An 18304-nucleotide genomic window follows, 5' to 3' on the forward strand; every position below is an offset into this window, starting at 1 on the left:
TCCTTGTTCTCTCATTGCATCCATTTTAATCTAGACATTATAAAGACTTAATAATTTAAATATAGAAAAAAAATTGTGACACGTTAGTCATTTCTCCATTTCTAGGGCCTACTTAAAGTATGTAGTTTTAACACTTTCCTAATATGATCTGGTAGTTAATGTCACCCGCATCTCCTAAACGTTGTCAAAAGTGGCCAGCATTAAGCCACTATATGAACAAAATATAGTCCAAACATGTTTTCACTCAATGGTAAAAATTATTTTCTGAAATTTAACTTTGTACAGCATGTCTTTTAAGTATATGGAGGTTTTTACAGTAATTACTGTATTCTAAGGATACCAAAAATAGTTGAGGATTTTAATAATAGGCATTTTGTGTAGAACTGTGGAGTTTTGAACACAAGGGAAAAACTTGGAACTAGGTGTGCAGAACAGTTCATTTTAGTTGGCCATCGTTTCTGGAACAAAATGCCATGGCTCTCTAAGCCTTGTAACTTTACACTGTTGTTACACTTTGTCAAGCAAAAGTAACGTTTCTTTGCTATGGCACACAGCAATCAAGTTAGGACTGATCCAATGATGAATTTTGATTGGGTTATTTTCTAGATCAGTTTTGATATAAAACGTCATGTTCTTTATCCACAATAAAGGCAACTGTTGTAAACTTCTGTTGAGGTTAACATTTTCAAAAATGAAGGGATTTGCTCTTCCTCTAAAGAAATCCAGAGCTATCAATGTGACCTGTTGTGTTTATCTTTTTTCTTTTAGAGCATACGTGATCTCAATTTTAATTTAATGCTGTCATACGGTGGTGTTCAATATGATCTTCCTTTCCCATAGTCTCATTGTTCTGAACTCTGGCTTTTTTTTTGGATACTTGAGGCATTTGTTGTTGCATTAAGGCACTCAGTTTATAGCTAATACACATCTTTAGACACTTTTCATGTACTATAGATTTGGAAGGTGATATCAAAAAGTGAAGGATTGTAATAGTACACACAATTTTACTTTATCATTATGGACTCTCACTGTTCCTGTCAGCTGAGAATTTATACAAGCAATTGATGGGGCTAAAACATCATTGAGAAGTGATTAAAATGACATTTCCTTAAGAGCAAAATGGCTGTGTTCATTATTCCCCATTTTACCATCAAAAGCTGAGAAAGATTATAACTGAATTTGCCAAATTGAGGAGCATCTCTTTGACTGAATCCAGAATTAATCCAATCTCTCGCTAAAGAAAGTCTATTTGTCCCTGTAGAGCAACTAGCAGGGTGCTTGCTGGATGTCACAGTGCGGTAAGTGGTAGGACACCATGGTCCTGCACAATATGCCTTCTCAAAAAGTGATATTTAAAAAAAAATTGAAGCACCAATTATTTCATCTCTCATCAGGAATTGCATTCCTAGAGTATGAATACCTAAACAATGGCCCAGAATTCAAATTTGGCCAATAGCAGCATCTGGCTTGGCTGCTCTAGGGCAAATACTATGATATTTTACTGTGCACAAGGTGCAAGATATGGCAGTTGCTAGAATGTCCTCATATGAGAAGGTAGAATAAGTGCTGAGGAGCAGATTACTGAGGATGGTGAGAGAATAGAGACCTGGGAAAAGGTTGGTAGAGTTGAACCTCTTTTGTGCATGAGTGTTGCTGCACATATCCAGCAGCCTACGTGTACTAATGCATCTTATGCCAGGACGTACTGGCAATAATTTCAGCCTATAACCCTAAAAGTGACCCTCTGGCCTCTGAGGGATGTGTTTTGGACAGGTTTTCAACTCTTGCCTCACACAGCCCTAAGGATGCCAATGCAAACTTGGTAGATTTGCTTCCGTTGCAGAATGTCCTGTTGGTAAAGGGAGCAGTTTAATTTAATGAAACTAAGGTTCCAGAATAGTGAAAACTCGGAGAAAATACTAATATGTTGTAGACTCCAGGATCCACACCCAAGGAGCAGAATGCATTTTGTTAAATAAATTGTGCACAGTAGAATATCCTAGTAGTAGGAGTGAAATTTACAATTACATTTCAAGCAGTCAGCAATGACGCATGAACAATTAACTGATCCTTTGAGTAAATAAGCAATGACTTTTTCAGTTAACTAACAGGATGCTATTTGATCATATTACATTATAATGCACCATTTGGCCAATTAGCAGGCAGCATATTTTAAAAAGGGTCAACTGTAATTCATATTAATGCCTTGGCTTGATACAAACCAGAAGTAATAAAGCGTGCAGCTTTCCTAGAATAGATTCCCATTATTTGCAAATGGAGTGTGGATGAGAAGCTCTCTCATCACCTCTGATATGCTCCCCTCAAAACAGCAGCCCTGCCAAGAAGCAGGGCCAACTGTGATGTCGGTAAAAATAGCATAAAGTGCAAGGTAACGGGCATGGTAAAGTGGTTGACAAATTGCTAATAGTAACTAGGGTTTTAAGTAAATGCATGCCTTGATTTATTTTTGATATGTTAATAAAACAGGAGTTAAGATGAAATTATTACGGTTTATAATTGCAAAGTTCTGGTTATAAGGGCGTATTCTGCAACAGAATTGTAAATGCTTCATAACTAGATTTCTGTGACAGTAAGGATAGATGGGGCAAGAAATCAGTCCAGCAAAATTCTAAATTATTGGTCACAAGATGTACTCATTAATGCATCCGGTTCTAATCACTTTAACAGAGCTGAATGTGCAGGAGGCAAGTACAACCAGAGGCTGATTTTCTCACAGTAATTTAGCACTGGCAAACGACAGGCAATTTTTTTCTCACTTGTTATCTGTTTTGAATCCATGCCCTTTCGTTTTCCATATCTTCCTCCCCTTCCTGGTTTTAAACAGCCCCCTGAACAAGCTGCCACTTTCTAATTTCTCTATTTGAACTCAGGAAAACATCTGGTTGTGAGTTCAATGCTGCACTTTTAATTCCATCAGGCAACCCTGTGCCAACAGACACGTTTGCGTGCAAGATACAGGAATACTCTCAGTTGAAACAGAAAAAAATATTAGCATTGGCACTTTTTGAAAGTATCCCATGTTGGTAGAATTCCAAACAAATAAAATAACACATTCCAAGTAAAATACCCAAGTATAAAGAATTTGAAGTTAAATCAAGTGTAGTATAGTATGAAACACGTAACCAAATAAACAAGGCAAGGAAATAGTTTCCTGCTCATGGTTAGTCGATAGTGTAGGCTGCATGCAAATTAAAATACAATTTACAAGCACGATATTTTGCAATTATTTCAGTCACGAAAATCAAAGGCACCTGAACAAAGTATTTCCTATTAGTCTCTTGTATAAACTGAACATGAGAAGTCATTTATCTCTCAATGAATTCCTCAAAGAGAAAGAAATTGTTAGGATGACTGTTAGAGGATAAAAATATTAGTTCAGTACATAAATGTGAAATAGAAGACTTAGCTGAATGGCTGATACCCATTGGAGGGATTCTAAGGGAAAGTTACTGGCTAATAATGAGGTAGATTCTCCATTCTACACATGCAGAATTTCCATCACTTTGGTTAGTGAGATGCATGGGTGATTTGATTTTTTAAAATATAAAAATCAGGCAAGGCCTTTTGAACATTTTATCCATCATAAGTGGTAAAATGTTCAGGGTTAGAACTGTAATGGCAGTGGTTGACAGAAGAAAACATCAAGAATCAAACAATGGCATTGACTGTTCCACAACAAAAAGGTACAAATGAAGGAAGGAATGAACTGAAAGTAAAGTGCAACAGACCAACTTAAATAACAGCATTTGTATAACGATCACCAACACATATCAGAAATGTGCATGTCTTAACTGAGGTAAAAGTAATTAACTTAATTTAAAATAAAAACACTGCCAATAGAACTGAGAAGAAACCTGCTTTAGCTGCTTTTTGTGTTAAAAAGAAAACATTATCTGAACAGGACCAGAGATTTATTTTATATTAAAAGCCAAAGAACTGTCCTCTTTTCCCATGCACTTTGATGATTTACTTTCTTGAGTCCAAATGCTGTAGATTGATCAGAAGTCCCAGCATGTAAAAGTCAATGGTAGCTGATTATTAACTCAAACTCTAACAAAAGCTCAGCCTTTGCAATATGCATTGTACACATGACATACTACAGTTTTTGATTAAACTTGCTCCCAAATTTAACTTTACACATTTTACAAGAGTTTGACAGAATCACAAAACCAGGCTGTCTGAAAGACTGTTCAGGGCCTCCTCTCAGTATTAGGTACAAAGACTTTGTTATTTGATACCTGAAACAAGAGTTGGAATAACCAGCTTCCACTTCAGACTCAGAATTTTAAGAAGTGCAGAGTTTCACTCCATCAGCACCTGTCCTGACCAGTATTGTTTTACTTTGAAGATGGTTCTGTTTTGTTTTCAAATGAGCCCCTGGCCTCAACCATTTTGATTGACTGAATATATATATGGCAGCTTTTTAATAAAACAGGTTTCCATTCAGTGGAAGAAAGCTTCCCTTCAAAGGCCTTACCATTGGGGACAGCAGATAATGTTTCAAAATAATCAAAAGTGTCCACATCATCTTGCACTGCAACTTTTCGTGAACCGATCACATTTGGAGATACTATCGGGTCACTTACAGCAGTGGAAGCAGAGGCTGCTGGAACATCCGTTTCTGTGGTGACAGATTTAAATTATTTGAACAATTAATGGGGTGGGGGGTGAAATTATGGATAAATTAACTGTTAATGCCAAATTACAGCAGAGTAAAGGTCTAAAGCCATCCTAAATGTGTAAGTAACACAAAAGCCCTTTGACCAAATTAACTTGGTCTGAATCATACCTTTAAAAGTATAGGCGAGAGATTGGGCTGGAAGCTGTGCAGAGCTTTCTGACACTTGTACACATCCAGCCTCAATGTTCTGCATGGAAAGTCATATGACAGAAGAGAGGCCATTTGGCTCACTGAGCCTGTGCTGATTTTTTTTTTAAGAGCTACAACATTAGTTCAAATAATTTACTTCAAGTTACCCCCAAATCCACAACATCCAAAGGCTCTCCTAATCTATCTGGCTCAGGACATTTTCAAAAGTGCGCTTTTCGCTGAACCCTACCCCATTTCAGGATCACCTGATTGACTTTAATGCCAAACCTCCACCTAAGAACTATTGGCAATGCCTTGAGGAAAATTTCAGATTTTCCATATACATCCCAATTCAAAGTGTTTCCTTTGCCCCCAGCATCCTCCCCAGAGTCAATACCTTGACTTGGGAATGGAGATGCTATCACTGTGTGTGTTGCTACGGCAGGTGCCACTTCCCACACCTATACCTCGATGAGCAGAATGACAGGAATTGATAATGAACTGAAATCTAGCTGTGGATGTCACAAAAATAAGACTTCAGAACATCAGCTTGATGTGCCTCCACTTAGAAATAGCTAAAATAATAAGGATTTTCATGGTTTGGCAGAAATGGCATTAACTTGGGAAACCGTTCAGTCCGTGTGGTTCAGTAGTAACATCTCCTCCTCGCCGACGATCAACACAGGCACACCTCAAGGATGCATGCTTAGCCCACTGCTCTGCTCTACTCCATATTCATGACTGTGTGGCTAGGCACAGCTCAAACACCATCTATAAATTTGCCAATGACATCACTGTTGTTGGCAGAATCTCAGATGGCAATGAGGTGGTATACAGGAGTGAGGCAGATCGGCTGGTTGAGTGGTGTCACAACAACAACCTCACAGTCAATGTCAGTAAGACCAAGAAAGGGGTGGTCAGGAGAACACACACCAGTCCTCATTGAGGGGTCAGCAGCTTCAAGTTCCTGGGCATCAACATTTAAGAGGATCTTTGAGGCCCAACACATTGATGCAATCATGAAGGCAGCACACCAGTGGCTCTACTTCATTAGGAGTTTGAGGAGATTTGGTATGTCACCAAAGACACTTGCAAATTTCTTAAGGTATGGTGGAGAGCATTCTGACTGGTTGCATCACCACCTGGTATGGAGGCTCCAATGTGCATGATCAAAAGAGGCTGCAGAGGGTTGTAGATTCAGCCAGCTCCATCACAAACACAACCCTCCCCTCCATGGAGTACGTCTACAAGAGGCAGTTCCTTAAGAAGGTGGCATCCATCATTAAGGACCCTCACCATCTGGGACATGCCTTCTTCACGTTACCACCAGCTGGGAGGTGGTACAAGAGCCTGAAGACCCACACTCAGTGTTTCAGGAACAGCTTCTTCCACTCCGCCATCAGATTTCCGAACAGTCCATGAACAGTACCTCGTTATTCCTCTTTTGCACTATTTATTTTTGTAACTTAGAATAACTTTTATGTCTTGCACTGTACTGCTGCCACAAAACAATAATTTTCATGACATATGTCCGTGATAATAAACCTGATTCTGAATATATACATGATGGATGCCTGGAATAATGCTAGTATCTGAAGTCAACTGGGAGAACAATTCTGGTGTGAACTACACACAGACAAAGCAGCAACTTCATTTGATTAAGATTCACAACCACGGCCCAAATGATATTTACATCTCGCTGTAACAGTGTCTAGGTGAAAAATCATTCTTGAAATGAATACATGGGCCACGGGGGGGTTAGGGAACAAGATGGACTAATGACTATTTTCATATACCAAAAGAAATTAAATCAGTATTACCGCATTACAGAATTTACATTAGATAATGTATTGAGGGGTTTACGAAATGTCCCTTTTAAATCTGCAGTGTTTTGCTGAATACCAAGAGAGCAGCTTATAGCTTGACATCAATCTCAGTGGTTGATTCAGGAAGGTTGGTGTCAGCAACAGTGTGTAGCAAATTACTTCTGAAATTGCATGGAGTGTGCATCCCGTCATTTTTTTTTGCACCCAGTTTGCTTTTAACAGGCCCTCATCTTATTGATCCATAAATCCTCAGTGAATTAAGGCCACACTAGGATGGGTCTCATTTTATACCAGGCTACTCTTTCATTGTCAGTGGCAGAGAGTCAGCCTCTAAGGGTTAGGAAGCTTGGGGACTAGATGCCACAATTATCTGGATCAACTGCAGGTGCTCATCAGTTTGGAAAGTCCTTTACAATAGATTTTGAACTTCCTTAAAACAGCAAACACTGGCCACTGCACAGAACCTCATGACTTGCTCACAATCTAAGTTGCTGGGGGATATAATGGTTATCTAAACTGGTGTGCTCAGTACAATCTGTATCTCAACACTGATGAAGTATTTTAACATTTTCACAGGATTACATTCTTTTAAATTGAGAGTATAGCTTAAGGTCCAACAAGGCAACAATGTGTTAACATTTCATTAATGAAGCACAGATCTGGACTTCTGAGGAAAAAGAGATAAGCAGATTAGCAGTTAACCAGTGAGATGCCTTCACATGCTTGGGAAGCAAAGAAAACTGGGCTGCTACAAAATGCATCAAGTGTTGTAGAGCAATGTGTTAAAAGGTAACCCCTCGGGTAAGAAACCTGATTAGTCAGCGGAGGCGGGGAAACGTGCTGGGAGCCACTAGTGACTGAGGAGGAAAGAATGATTAGTTTGCTACATCGTGCTTGTGGCTGGCAGATGTAGAACAAATCACACGTGGCCATCTGCCAAGTGAGCAGAAAGGGAAAAGGGTAAAGTTTGCTGAGGCAACGGAAGGAGGAAAAGATAAAAGCAAACAAAAACCCCAAACTAACCAGATGTTGGATCACCAAATGGTTTGTAATCTGGTGTAGCGACCAAGATTTCTAGAAGAATTAAAAGAAAGATTAGTAGTGGAAAAAAGTTTAAAAAAAGATAATGAACTGAGCAAATGAAATGGTTTAATCATAATCGGCTGTCGACACCACAAAAACAAGACTTCAGAACATCAGCTTGATGTGCCTCCGTTTAGAAATTGCTAAAATAATAAAGATCTTCAGCTCTGCAAACTATATTAGGATGATGAAAAAGTTGGCTCTTTTGAAAGTCTACACATTATCTGATTGAAATGTTAGTCATGCATGAAATTACAAAGTGGGACTCGGTAAATGAACGTCAGAGTAACTTCTGAGAACCTCTGTCTATTGGCTTGTGGCTTCACATCCTAAATTCCCCCCATATTAATGGAAATTGGTTAGAGAAATCGGTTAGAGAAATCTCACTTACCATGACATTCTCCAAGATGTGCCGTGTTGCCAAATTCCACATCTTGTTCAAACACAGTGCTGGTGATTAAAAAGCAAAAATATCTCTGAGAAATTGAAATTTAGTGGCAAATGGAAGGGAGAAAATCAACTTTAAGTGTAGTCTTGCCAAACTTATCAGAAATTCAAGTGTTAATGAAAACACATACTTACTTCATACCAGGTCTCACAGCTCCACATGATTTATTATCCAGCCAGGCACAGTATGGATCTCTTGAACTGATACAAGCTCTGTGAGTAAAACAGAAAATAATGGACATCTTTGTGGGTATAGTTCAGTTTTAAATCAGCACATTAGTGGTGTGGGTAATAATTTGATTGTGTGATCTGGCACTCACAGGTACAAAGTCACAGGCATAAGAGTGCTGGATCAGAGAATCACCCTTTACATCAGAACCCATGAATATTTTGCCTCATGGTTGGTCTCCAAACTTCTGAAAACATCTCACCTTCCCACAGTTTGAAATGCAATTCACTTTTCTTGGTAACTTATTCCACAACGATCTTGCCCATTGTATGATAAATGTACAACTTTCATGCTTTTACCTTCCTATTTCATTTTTAATCTTTCATTCTGGCATTTGAACTCTTTCCCCATGGAGGGAGATTTGTCTAGATGGACAATATGTGCATAAATAGTTTAAAATGCAAACTCTTCTCCATGAAAGGGACAGATACATTGAAATACTCTATTAATTCCACAAGTGATATAGTCTTAACGAGTCACTTCATATAAATTAAGTTTTTAATATTTTATAGCATTTGTGTTTTTTTTTCTCTGAACTCCATCTGGCTCTTTTTATATTATAATCATAAAAAGCACATTAATGATCTTCATTGCCACATAATCCATTATGTCTAGTGACCTATCCTCAATGCTGTGTCACCCCTCAGCAGCCAGCTGATCTGAAAATCTCCAGATGATAAAATATTAAATCGACAGATTTAACTCGGCTGAACATCCAGGTTCCAGTGAGAACTTCAAAGCCGATATTGATATTTTAGTTCCATTAGCTGATGCAGTTTTGCATTTATGACTTTCAAATATGCAATCAGTTGCTACACTAAAAGAAATTGTTTCTGAAAGATGCAAGTAGGACGCGTACTGAAAAATGGCAACTTTTCCTGCAGCGTCTCTTCTTCTCCCACCGATAATTCTGCCTGCCTCTCATGTTCCTAAATGTCAAGTCTGGTGTTCCTTGTTATGTGAACTCATCACAACAATGAACTATTTGTTTACATCCAATTTGTCAAACCTTCACAACACCTTTCCACGTCAATACACTGCCTAGTTCAGTTTCTGCAAAGGAATGAAAATGCTTGCTGTTATCATACATTGTTTAACTACTATTACAAAAGTAGGAAACACTAACTTTTTGCAAGTGCCATAATGTTCGCAGTGACTGAGTGGTACACGAATGACACAGCTGGAAAAGGCCACAAACAAGGCATGGTGATCTTTATCGATCTGCAACCCCAGTACCTTTCTGTCATCTTCGTTTGCAGCATTACACCTGTTTTATTTCAAACAAAGACTTGGTCAGGCACAAAGAGTATAATTCAGTTCTTTTAGGTAAAAACTATTTATTTCGCATTATCAAAAGAACAAACCTGATCTCACATCTGGAAAGCTATGCAATTTCTTTAAATTATCCCCTCAATTCCAAATGATTTAGGAAAATTACATCCAGAGTAAAGTTCTTATGTATATCTCAAGCAATGTTCTGCATTACTGATACACTCCTGAATTGTTAGCAACCTAAGACTGCAATACAGAATACAAGATGAATGAAGGATGGTGTTATTCAAACTACTTCTGCTACTAAGTATTTTATAAATTTAAACCAAAGGAGAAAACAGACTGAAAATCTAATGTCCTATTGGAGGTGTCCTCATTTAGAACATTCATTTTCAAGTCTCCTCAATCAGGCAACTGATGGCTTAAGGCAATAGTGTAGCAAAGAAGCCCTATAATTGGAGTTATGCAGTGCCTTAATACCTAGGTGGAGGTGCCCACATTAGGGGAAGTCACCCCAAAGAAATACATAACTGGCACTGGCTTATCTCAGATCAAGTACGACTGTACTGGCATTGGTAGTCATTCAAAATTTTCATGCTGGATCTATTTCTTTACTCGCCATTGGACAAGATAGGCAAGGGATGAGGGGAATAGTTACCATAAAACCTGTAGGAGGTTTTTAAATATTTTAAATTACTCTTCCCACATCTCTTCTGAACCCCTTTGATTAATATACTCCTAATTATGCAGAATTGAAATGATAAACCTTTACATACTTCAATGGGTTAAAAACATCTATTTCCTCCAGTAGTATGCTGTCATTGAGTGAGCTGGGACTTGTTTTTGTTAATACTTTAAGCAGCATGCCCGCTTCAGAACCAATAAAGATAACCGTGTAGTTCTGATGGGGACCAGCAGTGTTGTCAATAGCAATTGCTGTCAGGCGGTACCTGCAAAAGTGAAACATCATTGAGGAGTTGCAGGTCAGTAACTCAACAGGAAAATAGACATGTGTTACTACTTGATTACAAATGTCCTACCTGACCCGTGTCTTGGTGAACCAGGGCTCCTCTATGAGCGAGGGGACAGCTGAGTCCATCAGGGGATGGGATTTGATGAAGGAAAGCGTTTCATCAGGGAAATCAATGGAGGTTTTGTAAGATTCTGCTGGTGCATGTCCTGCACAGCAACCAGGCCTTTAAATTAAACACAATGCTTTAATAGAATTAAAGCTGCTTCAGCACTTTAAGAGAATATCCTGAAATAATTACACAGTGGGAAGATTATAAATTGTTGAAGCAGCTTACAAAACTGAGCCTGTTGCTTAAAGTAACAAATGACCACAAGAGGACTGTACCTTGGCTTTGGTATCCTGTCTTCTGGAACAGCAGTCCAAACAGAGTCTGGTGTCTTTTGCTCCTTAAACCTTCCCTTGAATGATTTTTCGATGTCTTCCATATTAAAGGCACACACCGCTGACCCAGGGATACTAAACAAAGTGAAAGGATATTGCCATAAAAGTCATTTCCTCCACCTTCCATCTTAATGCAGAAGAATACAGTGCAGAACGTAGCACTCAAAAAATGTTGGGATTGGGCAAGACACTAAAAATTTAAATAGCTTAAGCCCATATCTAATCTCTCCACTTCTGGGATGTAGACCAAGAGGACAGGCAGTCAATCTGTCCCTGGCAGACACATTCGCAATTTAAATATTTATTGGTTTTGGTTTATTATTGTCACTTGTACCAAGGTACAGTGAAAAACTTGTCTTGCATACCATTCGTACAGATCAATTCATTACACAGTGCAGATACATTGAGTTAGTACAGGTTAAAAACAACAACAGAATACAGGGTAAAGTGTCACAGCTACAGGGAGGTGCATCGCAGGTAGACAATAAGGTGCAAGGTCAAACAAGGTAGATTGTGGGGTGACCTCTGGTTTAACCTGCTTTACAGATTTTATAGCATCTGAGTAGATTTCGTAGGCGTTGAGGGAAGGGGGTGAAGGACAGTTCAGGTAGAAGGTAAATGCCCCAACAACAACTCTCGTGGGCCAGAATTACTTTCCCCAGCCCCAAGTTCCACATCCATCTCCATGCAACCACTAATGGCTTGGGTCTGCACACTGCCCTTCCCACATTGGGACTACCTGCTTTGGAGTCTATCCCACTGGACTGAAAGCCGTCTTTTAACTAATCCGACTTAGTAATAGGAAATCTGTCAAGTACTGAAAGATACATTTAATGGAATTAAAGTGTCTCAGCATCTGGAGTAAACCAAACTTCCAAAACACCTCTATTGCCTACAAAGCTCCTGCTTGTTGTGCAGGCTAAAGAAACAGTAACTTGAATCCAGTTTACTCCATTCCTCACCTGTTAAGCTGTGTTGTAAATACTCCAATAACAGTTGGGTACCCATTGATTTGTATAATATCTGTGACAGATTGCAATACATCAAAGTAGAAGAATGAATCCCCAGGAACCGAACAGTTTAATCGAGCTTTTAGAAAGGATGTCCAGTGTTTTTCCAACACCCTCTGGGATCCTCCCATGTCATTCTTACAAATTCTCGCCACACGTGAATAAACAGCCTGTGAAGAAATACAAACAGTACACTAGAGCACACCCACCAGATTAAAGAATTGATTTATTAAAATTAAAAATAGATGCAGGCACCAACAGTAAACAATGCTTTCTTTGGAGATCAGAATTTTTTTCATGGGCTTCTACATAAGCATTACACTCTCAAGCTTGCCCTACAATACTCCAAAACATATGGTCAATGGGCTGAAACTGCTTTAATTAACCATGAGTAAAAGGTTTAATAATTTACAGTGGCAAATCTATGTGGGATTGCAAGTAACATGAACAGCATTAGTGGGACTAAAATATTTATTAGTCTGAGCCTTTAGAGAGCAGAGTAATTTCAAGAAATCTTTCTGCAAAATTGATCGTTATGGCTGTAAATTTTGGATTTCTACTTATAGAGCAAATGTATAGGAACAGACTATGCAAAAGTGATCTGCACATCAAATGCAATTAGATGATCAATCCCCTAAATGTTGATTCTTACTTCATCAGAAGGAAATATCTGCCAATTTATAACCTCCCACTCTTTCTAAATGGGCAATTCAGCTTAGTCATTATAATTAGTCATAAACAAAGTTGCCATATGTTTATTGAATATGCAGTTATAAATTTAGGATTCCACTTATTTAAACAAAATTCATTAACATTTCTAATGTTTATTTGTGACTGTGTAATGGTATGTCTAGAACAGTTACTTGCCTTTCCAAGATTGTTATGCTCAACAGCTATTTCTCTGAAGAAGAAATAGACAAAATTTCCATATTCAACAGCATGCAGGAAGTGTGGTTCTGTTAAAAACATTAAGCACAACTTTAGATTTCTGACATTTTCAGCTCCACTTAAACTCTACTTTTCTCAAGCACTTAGACATTACTAATAATGTTGCCTTAATGTCAAGGACCAAAAGGTTATTATGTTTGATATAGTCTTGAATGCATGTACAATTTTTGCATTACCTTTGATCCATTTTGAATCATATTTTATAGTCCTCAGAGCCGAACCATCTCCCATACTGCGGTAGATGACTGCATCGCTAGCTAGGAAATCTGCAACGGTTGCTGAGTACAACTTATTGTCTGGAATTTTAAAAACAAAGAACAGTTAATTCATTTTAAGTATACTGGGGTTTTCTCTTCAGTGAGGCTAATTCAAATTTCTCTAGTGGATTGCCCATGAATAAAATTTTTGCTCTTGATATTGTTACTATATGTATCAGTGTAAATTGTCTCTATACGTCTAGAAGGATTGCTAAATCTGGGTATTTTATATTTTCCTTGGGAGGACACGATCTGATCAAGTTTATGGCAGCTCACAAAGCATCTCATTCACCCAATGATTTTCTCTGTAACCTGTTATCCCCACATTCCACAATGAAGTGAATTATCAGCAATAATAATACTTGTGACACCAGTGTTGCACTTGATGAACTATGCTACCTTTCTAAACTTGTTTTAGTGCTATAAACATCATCAATCATTTAGATTCATTGCTAATGAACATCTTACCAGCAAAGAGGGCAACATTGGTTTGCTTGGCATCAAATGGACACCGTGCCAAACCACTGACTTCTTCGCCATTGTAATCCAAAGTCTCCAACTGCATAAAATGAAGATAAATTATACCTTGGTGTGAGCATTGTTCAATACAACAGCTGTGAAGCAATATCACTTTAAGCGGCTATAATTCAATTACTATTGATGTATTCAAATGTTGTGCTCTGCTGTGAGATTATGATTACCCTTTGCAAACTATTAATATGGCAATAAATATATAATTTTGAAGTGATTTATTTTTTTAAAAATTAAGTTCATTTCTCATCCTTCTGACCAGAGCAATCTTTCAGAGAAGAGGCTCAAGTATGAAAACTGTAGTTCATTCTTTCAGACATGAAGTTTTCAAATAATTCACAATTATAAAATACAAAAGGTTCGGGGTTTTTTTGGTTCTTTAATGGGTGAGTTACATCATCCAGAGTTGCTCTGTGTGCTTGGCAATATCGCACTTAATTGCGACATTAACATTCGTAGACCTTGCATTTCTACTGAAATTATTAATCATGGCCCAAAAGGTTTGCTGGAAATTGAATAGACAATTTGGGCTTATTTGGGCAAAAGAGGAATTGATTCTGCTGAAAAGATCTATTTTAATTGACAAAGTCTCATCATTACTCACCCAATAATATCTGCACACGGGGTTAAAAGCATTTGTGCCACAGACAAAAACAGTATCATCAGTTTTGGGTACAAACACTTTGATAAAGTTGTGGCATTCATCCTAATGGTAAAAATAAATCCAAAAAAGTGCAATTAGATAGATACAACATCTCTGATTCAATTAGTAGTAATAGATGAAGTAAGTCGTGCTCAGATGGATACAGCGGTTCAGATAAATCAATGGTTGTTCCAGGTATGGAATATCAATACATTATACCCACTCATTCCAATATACATCAGCAAACTATCTCATACGTGCCAATATTTACTTTAATCAATAGTTCCACTATTCACTTCAGTTAAGGCATTGTGTACTGCTCTCCATTCCTTATCTCAGCAATGTTTGGTAAATCAACTCCTTATTAGAGTGTATTTGTATTGACACACAATAATTCTCAATACTTACTTTGTGCTTGCCTTTCATGGCACAGTTACTTCTGTCTTGCTGTCTCGACTTCCAGGTTAATTTCTATTGGAATGCAGAATGGAGGTTTGCATTTACTGATGAGATTTATATTCCACAATCACCTACAATCTGATGATTTTAGCATTTTGTGCATCATAAAATGGATTTAATTTCAAATATTCTAATGTTGCAACTTACAAGCACAAGATAATCAGTACAAACAGAATGGCTGTTAGGATGTTGAAGTATTTCAGCTGATTATCGGTTGAGTTATCAGCTACCGATTTTTCTCTCTCAAAATCCATCTACATTATCTTGTGATGTTTTCCTTGAACAGCAGGCAACGCTGAACTTGCATTCAGCTGGTGAGCACTAGCATTTTACAAACTCAGCACTAAGTGTTGCACAGTCTGCCACACAGTAATGTCCTCAAGTGACCTCAACTGGCTGGTTCAGATGAAACTCATGTCAGACTGCTGACTCTGTTAGCATTTCTTTAAGTAGACATGTGAAGACTAGGAGCAAAGAATAGAAACAGGTAGGAAAAGACGACAGTGCGTAGCAACAGAAACAAATAATAGCATTACAATAGCACCTTTACTAGAATTATACGGATCATTCAATCATAGAGCGGTATAGCACAGAACAAACCCTTTGGCCCATTAGTCCACCTATCAAGCACCCATTTATGCTAATCCTATATCCATCTTTCCTACTCCCCACATTCTCTTCAACTTTCCCCCAAATTCTAGAATTCACTGGGGGCAATCTTCAGTGGGTAATTAACCTACCAATATTCATGTCTTTGGGATGTGGGAGAAAACCCACGTGGTCACAGGGAGAACACACAAACTCCACACAAGCAGCACCCCAGGTCAGGATTGAACCCAGGTCTCTGGTGTTGTGAAGCAGCAGCTCATTGTTGAATGAAAATCAGATACATTGGGAAAATACGGACAGCAAGGTAGAGGAGGAAATATTAGGAAGGGTGCCTAAAATCTTGCTGGGTTTTGAGAGGGAGGCAGGGCACTTCAGGGAGGGAATCCCAGGGCTTAGGGCCCAGGCGACTGAAGGCTAATGAAGGATGATGGGAGCTCCTGAGTTATGGCAGCAGAGTTTGAATAGAGTACCAAGACTGGGTGGAGAGAAACTGTATGGTGGGGACTACTGGAACAAGCATGTCAATATGTAATAAATAGCAAATGGGCTGGGATGGCTCAGAAGCAGGAAACCATATCAAGCCACAGGGCCTCTGGAGTCAAGGGGATGTAATTTCAGGATTCCATCAAAGCCAAAGAAATAGAATTTGCAGTGGTCTTCCCAATGTTTATCAGAGGAAAATATGACTCGTGTAACGTGGAATGGGAGAGGAGCAATCTGACAGCATACAAGGTTAAGAGAGGAGTTAGGGGAGCAGGTTGTCAACAGCACGCATGTAGAGGAGGCATGTTTGTCAAAGGGGCAACCACGTGAGGGAGCCAAGGGTATTACAGCAGAAAGGTCAATAAAGGATGGTGCTTAAAAGAAAGTGGTAGAGGACTGGAGGTGAAGACTGGTAGTGAGGACCACACTACAGCAGTTTTCTATAAAGTGGAAAAGGAACTTAAAACTCCCTGTGAATTATGTGAAGTCCTGACAACAGAAGGAAGATAGAACAGAGAGGGGAGTGTGTGGGGTGGAGGTGGTGTGAGATTTTAAAAGAAGTAGAAAATGCAAAGACAAAAGCAATAAAGATGACTTACTTTGCTCGAAGTGATTTCTCCTCTTGGAGGATCGCTTAAGTTAATAGCATAGACTTGGTCCCTATTTAAAAAGAAAATTTATCCAAGTAAGTATAATTTGAGAGCAGATGTAACCATTCAAGCCTTTTATTTCCTTTTTAAGTTCACTTTTTAAGAGAATTACTGTTGAACAATTTAAATTTTATATTTAAATTTGTGATCCAACACAACCAGATGAAGAATTGAAAACCTAAGTTACCTGCCAGCAATATATAGCACATCCTTGATTTTCAACATCAGCTGGTAGTCCAATCGATGTAAAGATTCATTCCCTGAAAGTCGTCCTCTGAACACTGGGTATTGCCTTGAAACTGCAAAAATAGAATTAGGTTACATCTTCAAACACAGTTGGGAAATCTATGCAAAACATTAACTGGCAGTGGGTATCTAGTACAAACCAATTGCAAGGAGAATGCATTGCACTGTACTTAGATTATACCTGAACAAAACAAACTAGATAAGCAATACAAATGCTAACATTTGTTTTTTTAAATTGATGACTGTCAGACAAACAAATGTAGTCCGCATCTGTGGCAATGATAAGTATTGTTTGAAGGGTCAGCCTGTTCCCTGATTTTGTCTTTCCACTTTTACTTACCAAATATCTTTATTTATTGGGCTTCCCCCTCCCTTGCAAACAGGACAGCAAAAGCCAAGGTGATATTCAGTGTGGTCACTGCAGAAAAAGATCTATTTACCAATCTCAGAGACAGGTTTGTGTGTTACCTTGGATTTAGGAACTCAAGTGGCCTCGTATACAATTTTTTTTGCATATGACTAGCACGTGTCAAATGAATTTAAGTAGGTGTGAAAAAATGATTGTGTGAATCATGATTAAAGGGCAATGTGATTGGTGTAGTATAGTTACTTACTCTTGTACTCAAATTCTCTTGCAATAACGGCCAACATAGCTGCTTGCTGTAGTCGGATGCTAATTTTCAGAGATTTATGTATAAGGGCACCAGAATATTCTGCTTTCCTATGTTCTTCTACCAAAGTGGATGACTTCACAATTTTTCACACGATAATCTATTGGCAAAGTCCTCGCCCATTGGCTTACCATGTTTACTGTATATCCTGTACTTATAATGACACAGGAGAAGGTCGTTCACCCCATCAGGTCCATACCCACTCCTAGAAAGCAATCCCATTCCCCCACTCCCTGTAACTTTTTCTCTTACACAAGTCCATCAACTCCCCTTTATTATTTTTGCATTAACCTACAGTAAGGCCCAATTTACAGTGGCCAATTAATCCACCAGCTTGTCTCATGCACGTCAGGAGATAACTGGCATGACTGGGGAAACTTGTGGTAATGCAGGGAAGTCGCAAAGTCTGCGCAGACAGCATGAATTGATCTTGGGTCCCTAGAGCCAAGGCAGCAGCACTAACTGCTACACCACCATGCTGCTCCATTGAACTTTCCTGCCCCCTCCTCCTCACAACTCAAACTGCTACCCAGCTTTATACTATCAGCAAATTTGGATACATTTCTCTCGATCCCTTCATTTAAATTATTGATGTACATTGTGAACAACTGGGTCCCCAAGCAATGATCCCCACTTGTCAGTCTCCCAACCTGAAAATAACCCATTTATTTCTACTCTTTCTGTCTGTTAACTGG

At 38.6% G+C, this 18304-nt stretch overlaps 1 protein-coding gene across 12 annotated transcripts in view; it reads right to left on the minus strand.

Moving 5' to 3' along the window:
- Positions 1-18304, minus strand: part of sema6dl (sema domain, transmembrane domain (TM), and cytoplasmic domain, (semaphorin) 6D, like) — a 248616-nt gene that overhangs the window by 4202 nt on the left and 226110 nt on the right. For 8 of the 12 annotated variants that reach the window (XM_052040380.1, XM_052040383.1, XM_052040384.1 and 5 more), the window contains 16 exons: positions 16880-16991; positions 16642-16702; positions 14900-14962; positions 14453-14554; positions 13786-13876; positions 13237-13356; positions 12980-13068; positions 12065-12282; positions 11046-11177; positions 10729-10884; positions 10465-10638; positions 9543-9683; positions 8323-8400; positions 8132-8190; positions 7681-7731; positions 4499-4642 (listed from right to left, as the gene is read on the minus strand). In XM_052040380.1, coding sequence (XP_051896340.1) covers positions 4499-4642; positions 7681-7731; positions 8132-8190; positions 8323-8400; positions 9543-9683; positions 10465-10638; positions 10729-10884; positions 11046-11177; positions 12065-12282; positions 12980-13068; positions 13237-13356; positions 13786-13876; positions 14453-14554; positions 14900-14962; positions 16642-16702; positions 16880-16991 — 1791 coding nt within the window. The remainder of the gene's footprint in view (positions 1-4498; positions 4643-7680; positions 7732-8131; positions 8191-8322; positions 8401-9542; positions 9684-10464; positions 10639-10728; positions 10885-11045; positions 11178-12064; positions 12283-12979; positions 13069-13236; positions 13357-13785; positions 13877-14452; positions 14555-14899; positions 14963-16641; positions 16703-16879; positions 16992-18304) is intronic. The other 4 variants (XM_052040389.1, XM_052040390.1, XM_052040391.1 and 1 more) reach the window with 3 other exon arrangements.

This window comes from Pristis pectinata, chromosome 28 (genome assembly GCF_009764475.1).
Source record: "Pristis pectinata isolate sPriPec2 chromosome 28, sPriPec2.1.pri, whole genome shotgun sequence".
Lineage (NCBI taxonomy): Eukaryota > Metazoa > Chordata > Chondrichthyes > Rhinopristiformes > Pristidae > Pristis > Pristis pectinata.